This window comes from Mastigoproctus giganteus, chromosome 9, assembly GCF_048544385.1.
Source record: "Mastigoproctus giganteus isolate SK-2022 chromosome 9, ASM4854438v1, whole genome shotgun sequence".
NCBI classification, from domain to species: domain Eukaryota; kingdom Metazoa; phylum Arthropoda; class Arachnida; order Uropygi; family Thelyphonidae; genus Mastigoproctus; species Mastigoproctus giganteus.
In genome coordinates, this window is record NC_143583.1 from 58,043,435 (window position 1) to 58,057,395 (window position 13,961).

Consider the following 13,961-nt stretch of genomic DNA (forward strand, 5'->3'; position numbering starts at 1 on the left):
GGTCATGGGGTTTTGTCAATGATATATAGGAATTTTGCTAGCAGGGAAAAGGAAGTGATTGTCCCTCTGTATAAGGCAATGGTCAGGCCACGCCTTGAGTACTGCGTACAGGTCTGGAGGCCTCATTTTAGGAAGGATGTAGATTTGCCTGAGCGTGTACAGAGAAGAGCAACACGATTGGTGAGGGGAATGAAGGGATTCTCTTACCAAGAGAGGCTTAAGTTCTGCAAATTGCAGTGGCTGGAGACTAGGCACCTGCACGGTGATCTGATTGAGGTCTATAAGGCCTTGAATGGGTTGAGCACGCTGAATTCTGATGGGATCCTTCCACTTGTTCAGATTACGAACCTACGGGGACATAAGTTCAAATTAAGAAAGGACAGATGTAGAATAGATGTGCGGAAATTTGCCTTTAGCCAGCGGGTGGTTAATTGCTGGAACAAACTTCCATCTGTCGTTGTGGAAGTTGATAGGTTAAATAAATTTAAGGAGGAACTGGACAGGTATTTGGAGGGAATGGTGTGATTTTTTTTTTTTTTTTTTTTTTGGCTGATGCTGCATAAGCTCCTACACTTGCTTTCTTGCATCATGTGCCACTACTACTACTACTACTACTACTAATATTTCTTAATAGGCATGAATAGCCTAGTAGCTTCCAAGATTAATTCCTTGAATGCTTCTCACTTAGAATTTGCTTTTGGTAACATCATCAGTTGGTCCCACTGTATAGAATTTAAAAACTTATAATGTTAATATTATGCAGTTTCATTACGGTGCACGATAGATTATTATTAAAGCTGAAATGATGCATGTTAGCAAACGTTTTCTGTATCAGCCAAAAATAAATAAATACTAGCAGTACCCACTGTGAAAATTTCGCAAGGTTCAAATACATCTTAAAAATAATACTAAAATGGGCAGAATAGTTAAAAGTCCACTATAAACTCATCTTTCATTTTAAAAACTGATCTCCTCCCCTGGTTCCTCATCTCCATGTCTTTAATGTCCTGGTGAAACCTCTCACTCTGTTCTTCACTTACTCTTCAATTTTCTGGGGAAAAAAATTATGTGGAAGTGTAAAAATGTACCATGACACTCATGTTGTGGCTGAACTTCTTAAAATGTAGTACAGTCTCTATAATACTTCTTTTGAAAACAACAATTTTTGTATTCTTTTGTGCCCTTCTGGTAACCTTATCTTGACTTTTATTTATGGTCATCGCAAAAGCCAGCCGAATAGGAAACTGCTGTTTTTTAAATGAGAATGGCAAAGTCGTATCGGATGGAGTCAAATTTACATGTGCTAAGAGTCCCCGTTTTTCTTTAGCTTCTGTTATTATTTCTAGATCCAAACAATTCTGATGCATAATTTGACTTATAAGTCTTGTACCGTTGATCAATCTTCTGAAATTGCCATATTCCTCAGTAAAATAACAACTGCTCCTACCTTCAACTCCAAAATGTTGGGCGGTAAACCCCTTAAACTCAGGCTGTTCAGGAATTCGATTGGATATTGCAAAGGTTCTTCAGATATAATTGTGTTAACTCTTATATTGTAATGAATCACCAGGCATCATTTGTAAAATTTCTAAATTGATTCTTTTACACTTGGCATTTTTTGTGGCAGAATAGCATGCAATGAAACAGCATTTACATAAGTAAGGCCATGGCCAAAAATAAAAGGAATCAAGCTGTCATGAACTAATAGATTAGGATCTAATTCAAATTCATTTCAAATACGTTTTAAACTTATTAAATGTAACAAATGGCAATGAGTGTATGAGCTCCTGGTGTGCAACATGGGGACATATAGTGACTGAGCAGTGCATTGGAATCCTAATGATTAGTTCTTTCTTTTAAGGTAGGCAGCACTAGTAGAGAATTATTTATTTATTATTTTTTTTCAGAACAAAGGACACAATTGTGCGAATGTGCAAATTGTTAATCAGTTAAATAGTTAATGGGCAAATCAGAAAAAATGCCTTATCAACTTAGTCAACTGTTTAACAGTTAACATCTTCCTGTGGCTTCATCTATGAAGTGAACGTTGAACTATTCTCGTTTGTAGTACAGAACTGGCAGTTCCGTAAAATAAAACTATTCGGAATTTTTAAACTTTAATAACTTTGTGCACACCTAAGAAGAAATAGCTTCAATTTGAGACCACTTCCAACCCAACCGGTTAAGCCTATTGTTCACACTGACAGAGTAAAGAAAACGGCTTCCATAACAAATATGTAGATAATAATAATGTTAAAAATTAAAATAAAAAAACAGAATATTCTTACTGTTCCCATTCCCACAAGATAATCATAAAATACTGCATTAAACAATCAGACTGAAATAATTGCAAAACACCTGGAAAATTTCAGTGAACAGATGCAGCTGTGGTAAAAATGTGTGCTGTTGGGGCAACGTGACTAACTTCTGGGGCAGATTATCAAAGTTAGTTATTGCCAGATGAAGGAACAATTAACTGCTACATTAGCATTAGTAGAGGCATATGATGCAAGAAAGTAAATCAATATAGTATCAGCCAAAAAAAAAAAAAAAAAAAAAAACCCTTCCCATTTCACCCACCCATTCATTCCAAATTTTTGTCTAGTTCTGCGTTGAACTTAATTAAGTTCTTGACCTCCAATACAACAGGTTTGTGCCATCTGTCAACCATCCGCTGGCTAAAAGGCACATTTCTGCACATCTCTTCTACAATTGTCTCCTCAGTATGAATTTATCTCCCCTCAGGTGAATACCATTCAAGGCCTTATACACCTTGGTTAGATCACCTCGCAAGTGCCTAGTTTCTAGACGCTGCAATTTGCAGAACTTAAGCCTTTCTTGGTAACAGTAACCATTTGTTGCACTCACCAATCTCATTGTTGCACTCACCAATCTCATTGCTCTTCTCTGTACTTGTTCCAGCAGCTCTACATCCTTCCTAAAATGAGGCCTCCAGGCCTGTATGCTGTACTCATGGTGTTGTCTGACCATTGTCTTATACAATGGGACAATCATCTTATCCGTGCTAGCAAAATTCCTGTATATCATTAACATGATACCATTGAGCTGCTCTTGCAGCCTGTCTGCACTGCTCAGAAAACTTTATATCTGACTGCACAATTACCCAAGGTCCTTTTCATTCTTCTCTACCTGAGTGTAGTACCATCCAGTTCGTATGTTACTCTGGGTTACTACTACCCATATACAGTACTTTAGATTTGTTAATGTTAAACCTCAGTTGCCACCTCTCAGCCCATTTCCTGAACTTTTCTAGATACTGTTGCAGTAGTGTACTATCATTTCTGTCATTAACAATCTTGCCAACCTTTGTATTATCTGCAGCCTTAGACATTAACCTTGATATGTGTTCATCAATATCATTGATAAATACAGAAAACAACAATGGACCCAACACCAAACCCTGTGGGACTCCATTAATAACATTAGTCCATGAAGAGTAGAGTCCATTGATTACCACTCTGTCTTCTCCCACTCAACCATCCTTTTTTCCATTGTAGCAACTTACCCTTAATGCACACTGCTCCAATTTGTATAGTATTCTTCCATGTACAACAGTATCAAAAGCTTTCTAAAATCCAAGTATATGATATCAAAATTATTTTTTGCATCCCGTTCCTTTGTGACTGCATCATAGTATCCAATCAAATTTGTCACACAGGACTTCCCCTTAACAAATGCATGCTGTGTCTGAACTATAATGTTAAACCTTAAGTCTTGTCTAGATGATCCTGCATTGCTTCTTTAACCAGTGGCTCCACTATTTTCCCTGGAACAGAAGTTAAACTAATAGGTCTGTAATTACTCGTGTCACCCTTTGTGAATTCGGGACACGTTTGCACATCTCCAGTCCATTTAGACCTCCCCTGAGTCCAAGGAAGCTTTCATAATTATGCCTAAGGGTTTGCTTACTTCCTTTGCTCCCTCCTTTAATATAACTGGATAGATCCCATCCACCCCAAGTGAATGGGATCTATCCAGTTATATTAAAGGATCTTGTCTTGTGATGTCTTGTCTTGAAATTATCTTGTAATGTTCTCACATGTAAATAGATCCCATAAAAATGGGATCTATTTACATATGAGAACATCACAGGATACCAGTACTGCACTAAGCAATGAATCGTACAAAAAATGTACTAGTAAAGTAAATTGCAGCCATTATCAACCCACTGCAGGATGGAAGCCTCCTCAACAATTCATGCTGAGGGAAATAGACCATAATCTGCCACGCTGGTCCAGTGCGGGTTGGCAGATCGACCGTATTCAGTAGTCAGGGGCTTGAACCCCGGTCTACTCAAAGAGCGTGTGCTACTGCACTCCCGCTCCTGACCACTCGGCTACGAAGAATGTACTAAGGAAGTAGCAAATCTTAACAGATGGAATTTTTTTTAGCCACCAACCAGAAAATACAAGTTGCTTTGATACCAAGAATGGAATCGATAGACACGTAATGGAGACAAGTCATGTGGAAACAACTCTCAGTTCCAGTTTGTATTTTTCAGCACCAATGGAAGAAACCACACAAGGCACTCATGCTATCCTCTTGTGTACTGACAGTACAAGCTGCTACTGGAGGAGTTGTAATGGTTTGGAATGGGATTAAAAAAATTCCCCAAGTTAGGTCCAAAAGTGTATGTGCCTGCAATTCTGCCCAGGTACAATAAGGAGTGATTATATGCTGAAAGCCTTATCAATTAACTTGAGACTTGAGGTATCTGCAAGTTTTTTTGTTTTTTTTTTTATAGCAACATGAACCACACTTGTAGATAAGATGGAGTCTATTTTGTAGAAACAGTATTCATTTGAATAAAGGTAGTACAAGGGTTGTTTTTGCCAGTATCATTGAGAGTACAAAAAAAAAAAAAGTTCTTGTTTATACTCTGGCAACCACCAAGTCAGGAGGTTAAAATAAATATGAATACGATTGTTAATCGTATTTAATCATCATGGGCTTGAGCCACTGTTCACTCAAAGAGTGTGTGTGTGCACACTGCACTCTTGCCCCTATCTGCTCAGCTGTGGTATCTCTTAAGGGTTTAGAGACACTGCTAGTTAGTGGGGAGAAGAGTAATATAGACATGCATCACACTTAAGAATTCTTGCATGTTGTCACAATGGTCAGTGTTCAAATTTTCTGTATTTAATGTATGGGTAGTTCCCGACTTTGAGTTAATTTGTTCCTAGCGTGTGCTCGTAAAGAGGGAATTTATTTCCCATAGACATAATGTTAAAAATAGGGGTTACGTTCTCAACAATGAAATTACTTAGCTAATTAGTTTATGTTTAAACAATGATTTATCCAAAGAAATGAAAATGTAGTCTGTAAAATCAAGCAAATTATAAATAATAAAGAAATTATTTTTGACTTACAAATGTTAAAGAATATTTATTCTTTGTCGACTACATGCACACTCCTTGATCACTCATTATTGGCTCGACACTCATTGGTTTGTTGCACAAAGGGTCGTCTTATTCGGAAATGCTTCAAGAGGCACTTGTTCCCAAGATAATCTACTCTTTTCTTTATAAATTTCAATAGCATGCATCAGCATTTTTTAACAGAATGCACAAATTGCAACTAACATGATTTGCGCAGAGTAACAAGTTTACTAAGCTTAAAAAAAAAAAAAAAAAGAAATGAAGAGAAGATTCTGAAAATTTATTTATGTTTTTTATACGATTGAATATTTCAGTAAAGGGGAACACATTTCACCATAATAACGTAAAAAACCACACAATTCCAGCTATCGGTATTTTCGCAAATGCAATGACATGGAGTTTATTACCTGTTTATAATTGCTTGCAGTAGCAGAAAAGCCTAATAGGGTGAAAAGGCACCAGGCAAGGGAGCCCGGTGCGATCGCCAACAAGCGTCTGCAGGAAAACTATACAATGACCCTGTTGGTGGTGTCCAGTCTGGTGTCATGTCCAAGTTGTCATCTGTGGGACCTGGGTCCTGTCCATGTTAGTCCTTTATCTTAGTGTAGTTTATTTCCTAAGTCTTGCAGTTCTCAGGAATGTGTCTTGTTCACAGACCCAGCTGGTGGGATGTCTAAGCTTGGTAGTCATCTCCATTTGTCATTCATGGGACATGGGTCCCATCCATGTTAGTCTATTTTGGTATAGTTTGTTTCCTGAGTGTTCTAATTCTTGGGGGTGGGTCATTTCTGGTGTCCCAGTCCAAGTGAGCTGAAGGACAGTTGTTCTTTGGTTATAATGGTAGTGGGCTGTGGCCATTTGGTTTCTCCTCCTCGCGAACAGTGCCTGTGCATAATCTGAAAAGGCTTGATACTCCTCCTTTGTGTCTAGGAGGTGATGTTCTTGTCCCTGTGGTAAGTAGTGGATTCTGGTGAGTAAAACACCACTTAGGTTGTTGGAAAAATAATAAGTGTGGCATGGAGAATTTCAGTGGTTAGCAGTTAGTCCATGATGAATTACCAGAACAGTGAGCCAAGGACAAAGCCCTGTTGGCAGCCCCTGGACACCGGGCATGAGGACTCCTTGTATTTAGTTCCTACCATAACCGTCCTGTTGCTCAAATAGTCACGAAGACAGTAATACAGAAAAGGTCAATTGGATAGTTATCTATGTCCATTTGAGCTTTCCTACCTGTCCAGTTGAGTTAAAGCTCAACTGGACAGGTATTTCGAACGAACGGAGGGGTGAAATGGGAGAGGGTTTTTTTTTTTTTTTTTTTTTGGCTGATGCTGAATAAGCTTGCTTTCTTGCATCATATGCCTCTACTAATGCTAATGCTATGTGAGGAAAGAAATGCATAATTTGTCTATTTTCTTATCAAATTGTTTTTTTAAATATCTTATCTACTTTTTAAATTTTGGTAAATATGTAGCTCTAAAGTTCAAATCACATAGGTTGGAGTTAGTAGGATAATTTTTTTATTATCAAGTTGACATTGTTTAACTAATTTAACATTAGTTATGTTAATTAATAACATTGCGATTGTTACAGTACAGTAATACCCCGAAGTTACGCGATAGGTGGGTCCGACGAAAATCACTTAAGTCGAATTTGCGTAAGTCGGGGTACAACTTTGCATATAAATACATATAAATTTTGTTTAATTGGGACCAAGGACTAACAAAAACACTAGTTTAAAAGAAAAATATTTAATAAAATTGCATTTATTTATACATATTAATACAAATTATGTATTAAAAAATAAATGAGTTACGTAAAAAAGTTATTTCTATGTCGATGGCTTCATAAAATCTAACAAATTCGTCTGACGACACAGCGCCTTCTTTTTTTCACACAGAATTTCTTCGTAGCAAGCTAATAATTTTTTATTCCTTGCTTTGTATCTATAACGCGTTCTTCGTTGTGGTCTGTTTTCTAAAATTTTTAAGCCCTTTTCAATTGAGCTGAGACCTTCTGTCAAGCTTGCAATTGTCATGTGCTTTTCTGGTGGAACTGGGTCTGAAGTGTCGGATAATTCAGTGACGTTTTGCTCACGCATCTCTATGAGCTCATTCATTGTCAGCTCCTCACTATTGTGAATCCAACAGCTCGTTGACATCATCACTATTGACTTCCAAATCTAATTGCCTGGCAAGATTAACAACTTCTTCTATCATATGAGCGACATGATCAGTTTCTGGCATTGCTTTCATCTCGTTTTTGAAAAAAAAATGGACAAAGTTTCTTCCAGACACCATTCAATGTTTTTTTTGTGAATTTCATCCCAAGATTCTTCAATGATTCTTATGGCATCTAAAACATTGAATTGTTTCCAAAAGTCTTTAACAGATATCTCACTATTTTGTCTCATAGCTTCATTCAGACATGCAAATGAACGCCTCGTGTAGTAGGCGATGAATGTTTTGATGACTCCCTGGTCCATTGGTTGACGCAAGCTGGTTGTGTTTGGAAGCAAAAACACAACTTTCACACGTCGGTCGAAATTAATTAGGGTGGCAGGAGGGTGACCGGGTGCATTGTTAATAAGAAGGATCAATTTAAATGGAATCTGTTTAGACTTGCAATAACGTTTGACTTCGATTATGAAGTGGTCAGTCCTCAAAAACGGAAGCTGTCACCCAAGCTTTATGATTTGACTTCCAAATCACTGGTAAGCTAATTTTAGATATATTTTTTAAAACTCTTGGATTTTCTGAGCGATATATTAAGAGAGGTTTTAACTTGCAGTCACCAGCTGCATTCCCGCCGACCATCGTTGTCAATCGGCCTTTGGAAATCTTAAAGCCTGGAAAGTTTTTTTTTTTATTCGTGAAAACGATGTACTGTAATTTCCGACAAAAGTTGAGCATGAATTCGAATGCACACATATAAATATGACAGTTGGAATGCAAATTCTTGTATATGTGTGTGCAGCTCATGCGGCAGCAAAGTTGAATTTTGTTCATCTTTCACTCTTGCTCTCCACCGTCGCACTGTATATCGATAGCATATGAAAAACGACCTTGAAGATAGTGGGCGGCAGTGTTGCCAAACGAAAAAATCAAGAACCGCGTAACTCCGAGTTCGCGTAAGTTGGGGTATTACTATATAGCATATTATATATCTTGAACTTGATGGTACCCATAGACTGGAAATGTGCAAATGTGACCCCAATTCACAAAGGAGGATCAAAGGCTGACACAAGTAATTATAGACCTGTGAGCTTAACTTCTGTTCCAGGAAAATTAATGGAGGCACTGGTTAAAGAAGCACTGCAGGATCATTTAGACAAGACTTCAGTTATAGCTCAGACACAGCATGGTTTTGTTAAGGGGAAGTCTTGCCTGACCAACTTGATTGGATACTATGATGCAGTCACAAAAGAACTGGATGCAGGGAATAACTTTGATATTATATACTTGGATCTCAGAAAGGCTTTTGATACTGTTGCACATGGAAGACTGCTACACAAATTGGAGCAGTGTGACATTGGAGGCAAATTGCTGCTATGGATAAAGGGGTGGTTGAGGGGAGAAGACAGAGAGTGGTAATCAATGGACACTGCTCATCGTGGACTGATGTTATTAGTGGAGTCCCTCAGGGCTCAGTGTTGGGTCCATTGTTGTTTTCTGTATTTATAAATGATATTGATGATGGTATATCAAGCTTAATGTCCAAGTTTGCAGACGATACAAAGGTTGGCAGGGTTGTCAAGGACACTACTGACACTATGCTGCTGCAACAGGATCTGGAAAGGTTGAGCAGATGGGCTGAGAGGTGGCAAATGAAGTTTAACATTGACAAATGTAAAGTACTACACATGGGAAACAGCAACCCCAGAGCAACGTATCAACTCTGTGGTACTACACTGACAGTGGTAGAGAATGAAAGGGACTTGGGGGGTGGTTGTGCAGGCAGATATGAGGTTCTCTGACAGTGCAGACGGGCTGCAAGAGTAGCTCATGGAGTATTGTCAATGATATACAGGAATTTTTCCAGCAGGGATAAGGAGGTGATTATTCCATTGTATAAGGCGATGGTCAGGCCACACCTAGAGTACTGTATACAGGTCTGGAGGCCTCATTTCAAGAAGGATGTAGAGCTGCTGGAACGAGTACAGAGAAGGGCAACAAGATTAGTGAATGGAACAAAGGGGTGCTCTTACGAAGAAAGGCTTAAGTTTTGCAAATTACAGTGTCTGGAGACTAGGCACCAGCGAGGTGATCTGATAGAGGTGTATAAAGCCTAGAATGGTTTAAGCATGCTCAATGCTGATGGGATTCTTCCTCTAGCTCAGAAAAATCACCTGAGAGGGCATAAATTCAAATTGAGGAAAGACAGATGTAGGATAGATGTGCGGAAATTTGCCTTTAGCCAGCGGGTGGTTGGTTGGTGGAACAGACTCCCATCCCTTGTGGTGGAGGTTGATAGCCTAAATAAGTTTAAGGCTCAGCTGGACAGGTATTTTGAATGAACAGAGGGGTGAAGTGGAAGTGGTTTTTTTTTTTTTTTTTTTTGGCTGATGCTGCATAAGCTTGCTTTCTTGCATCAAATGCCTCTACTAATGCTAATGCTAAGGTATACTGCAAAACTATATAGTGTAATACGTGTTATTGCATTTAGGAATCTGTTAGCTTAGTGTAGTATTGTCATTTAATCAATTAAATTTATTACTCTTATTAATTTTCATTGTTAATGAATTGTATTTAAACAGAAATCATGCTGCAGACTAGAGCACAAAGCACCACGAATGCATACGTACCTGCCTTTAAGAAAATATTGCAGGAGGAGGATGCTGAAATGGATGACTGTGGAGCTTGTTGGTCAGAGCAGAAAAAGATAGCATGGGACAGTTACAGAGCGATGAAAAGTACTGAAGCCTACAACAGGTATCTGTCTTTACTGATGGAAGAGGCTGTCTGAGTGACATTGAACCATAAGAAATTAGTGATGTTGATATTACAGATGACTATTTATTAGAAAACGTTTTGAGCATAAAGGCAAGTAAGACTCCCAAAGTTGATGACATACTCCCTATAGTTTTGAGGGAGTGTATTGAACCATTGAGGTTAATTACAAGGGCATCTTTGGACTCAGGAAATTCCTTGGACTTCCTGAGTCCATCTTTGGACTCAGGATTGGAGAAGTGACAATGTATCATCAATATACAAAAGTGGTTCTAAGAGTGAAGTCTAAGTAAGTACAGACTGGTTAGTCTGATTTCAGTGGTAGGAAAAATCTTAGAGACAGTGAGTAAGAGTGTAATCCAGGAACATTTAGATAGATGTGGCATCCTGAAGGACCGACACAACATGGCTTTGTTAAGGATAAATCATACTTAACTAACTTAGTAGGCTATTTTGAAATAGTTAACTCATGAGCTGGATTTAGGGAATAATTTCGACATAGTTTATTTGGATTTTAGCAAAGCATTTGACTCGGTCCCTCATGAAAGGTTGCTGTATAAGCTTGAACAGATTAGGATTGCTGGGTGGCTGCAGGGCAGAAGGTTGTGATTAATGGTATGCTTTGGCGTAATGTCAGGAATGGAGACCCTCAAGGATCGGTTCTTGGACCACTGTTGTTTCTCATTTTCATAAATCACATCAACGAAGGGATAGAAAGTGCGATGTCAAAATTTGCTGATGACATAAAGATTGGCAGAGTCGTTAATGATCAGTGTCAAGCAGTGCTCCCTCCCTCAGTATGACTTGAACAGACTTCAAAGATGGTCAGGGAAATGATAGATAAAATTAAAATATGCGAAATTAAAAGTGATAAAATCAACTGTAGTTTTCAAAGGTGACTATCAAAGGTTACTGTTTGTTGACAAAGTTGATTACTGTTGCTGTTACTTAACTTAAATAACATCAGCAGGTTTACGGCTCGCATGTGTTACTGAGCATGGGCGTTATCCTGTTTTTATCGATTTTAATTTCATCTAGCATTTTATCGCTTTTAACTTTACAGTCAGTGTATTTTATTTTTATTTGTATAACAAATTTTACCTTGTCTTATTTTATTGTTATTTTAATAAAGTTTCAGTCATAGACGGCTGGTGTGTTTTATTGCAGTTATCATGAGTCAGAACTTTCCAAACCCCAAAGGCCTATTTGAAAAATAGGCCTTTGGGGTTTGGAAAGACCGTAAACTGGTCCTATTCCAGGTTATGGAATAGGACAGACATGCAAGGGGCAAAATGTTGATGATTTAGTGTGGATATCATCTTTTAAAGGAACAAAAGGTGATATTGTTGTACATATTGGCACTAATGGACAGATACTAGGAGATCTGCGGAATTCCTTAGCAAGTACAAGTAAATGCTGAAAAAAGTCATGAGCTGGGGTTAAATTTGAAGGTATCTGCAATTTGGCCCAGACAGGATAGGGAGGAGTAAATAACAAGAGAGCCTTGTCAATCAATTTGGTCATGGAGAGATTATGCAAGGCTCATGGGGTAAAATTTTTTTCAGTGCTGTCTGTGCTTGTTAACAGAAGAGATTACTTCTACAGGAATGGGATGCACTTGAATAGAAAGGATGCAAGAATATTTGCTGATGCTATTGAGGCAGTATTAGGTGTGTCAGAAAACTACTAGCTTGGAAGGATTCACAGACTAATAGATTAATAGTAGCCACAGACAGAGGTGAAAGTGATCCTTGCAGTGCTTCTATTGGAATGAGAACCAGCTTGGAAAGCAAATTGCTCGGGGTTAGAAGAACTGCTGAGAACCATCATGGAACAAGTGAATGCATGGGCTGTGTTAGGTAACTAAGAGTAAGAACAGGTGCATGTACATCAATGCTAGGAATATAGTAAATAAATTTGTTGAATTTGAAGTGCTTGTCAAGATATTGTTGAGATATCAGAGAAGTGGTGCCATATGGATATAAGCAATGCAGAATTGGAATTTGGGGACTAATATGTGTACAGAAAGGATAGACAGGATAGGATAAGAGGGGTTAGTTATGCAGTTAGTTAAGAAACATAAAATTTAAGAGAGTGCATCTAATTCACATAGGTGGGCAGTACAATGTTCAGTCAGTGTGGTGTGACATAAGTTTGGTTATGGGAAACAAAGGGTTTCCATTATCAGGAAAGGCTTAAGTTCTGCATATTGCAGCATCTGGAAACTATATGGTCCTTCTGGGTGATCTGATGGAGGTGTATAATGCCTTGAATGGTTTGAGCAAGTTCAGTGTTGATGGGACTCTTTCTTTTGCTCAGATAATAAATTATATAAAGTCAAATTGAAGAAAGGCAGTTGTAGAAGAGATGTGTGGAAATTTGCCTTTAGCTAGCGGGTCGTTGATTGCTGGAACAAACTTAAATCTGTTGTTGTGGAAGTGGAAGTTGATAGTATAAATAAATTCAAGGAAGAACTGGACAAACATATGGAGTGAATGGATGGGTGAAATAATGGGAATGGTTTTTTTTTCTTGTTTTTTTTGTTTTTTTTTGCTGAATTTGTATAAGCTTGCTGTCTTGCATCATATGCCTCTACTGATGCTAATGCCAGTATGGACTCACATTTGCAATTGAACCTGAGAAAAGGTTTCAAGTGAGACTGAAAAAGAAAGTTAGCATAAGCAGCTTTATTTTATGTTATAAACGCATATGCACATTTAGTTATATAATCATGTATATATTAATTATTTATTATATATTAATATGTATATATTAATTATTTATTATGCATTAATATGTACATATTAATTATTATTTATATATATTTAATTATAATTATTGTTTATTATTATTATTATTATTATTATTTTTTTTTTTTTAAGGTGCTCCGAGAAATGTCCAGAAGGTACTCATGGGGAATTTTGTGCCAATAAGTGCGTTTGTCAAAATGGTGGCACGTGTGACCATGTTACTGGCAAGTGCTTTTGTCCTCCTGGTTGGATGGTAGGTTCTGTATTCAAGATTTTCAAGTCGAAATTTGTATATAAAATTTAAGTAATGTGTACAAATATTGAGCAGCTAGGAAAAGTAAAAAAATCCAGCCATATTCTTTACCATTGAGTTTGTATTAATGTTTAAACCTTAATGTTATCATTGATAATTTTAGTGTTGCCACTTCCAATATAAACAACGTAAATACAGATGAGCAATCAACGATTAAAATAAAAGTTGCATTGGGAAGCAATGTCATGTTTGACCAAGCTATTTGATTGCTATTATGTATTTGGATTTCATTTTTTTTTTTCCCCTTATTGTTGAAAACAAAATGAGATCACATTTATCATGGTCCACAATGACAAGAATTGAAGAAGAAATATGGAATAAGGTTCATAATGTTATTTTTGCCCTATAAAATTACTTACCAGAGCTTATCCTTGCAGTACTCGCCTCTAAACTCGTAAATTAAGAAAATGAATTCATAAAAAAAAAGGTGAAAGGTAAAAATTAAACTATTTAAAACATACCCTAAGGAAGAAAGGAAGTGAACAACTTTTTCCCAGATTGTATTATCGTCTATAAAAGAATCAGAATAGTCTTAAAAACCAAGAGTCTAGAC

At 37.4% G+C, this 13,961-nt stretch overlaps 1 protein-coding gene across 4 annotated transcripts in view; it reads left to right on the forward strand.

Annotated features, from left to right (window-relative positions):
- The window catches only part of LOC150080269 (uncharacterized), a 604,576-nt gene that overhangs the window by 226,968 nt on the left and 363,647 nt on the right, over positions 1–13,961 (forward strand). For all 4 annotated transcript variants that reach the window (XM_090381639.1, XM_090381640.1, XM_090381641.1 and 1 more), the window contains one exon: positions 13,228–13,348. In XM_090381639.1, the coding sequence (XP_090237765.1) occupies positions 13,228–13,348 (121 nt within the window). The remainder of the gene's footprint in view (positions 1–13,227; positions 13,349–13,961) is intronic.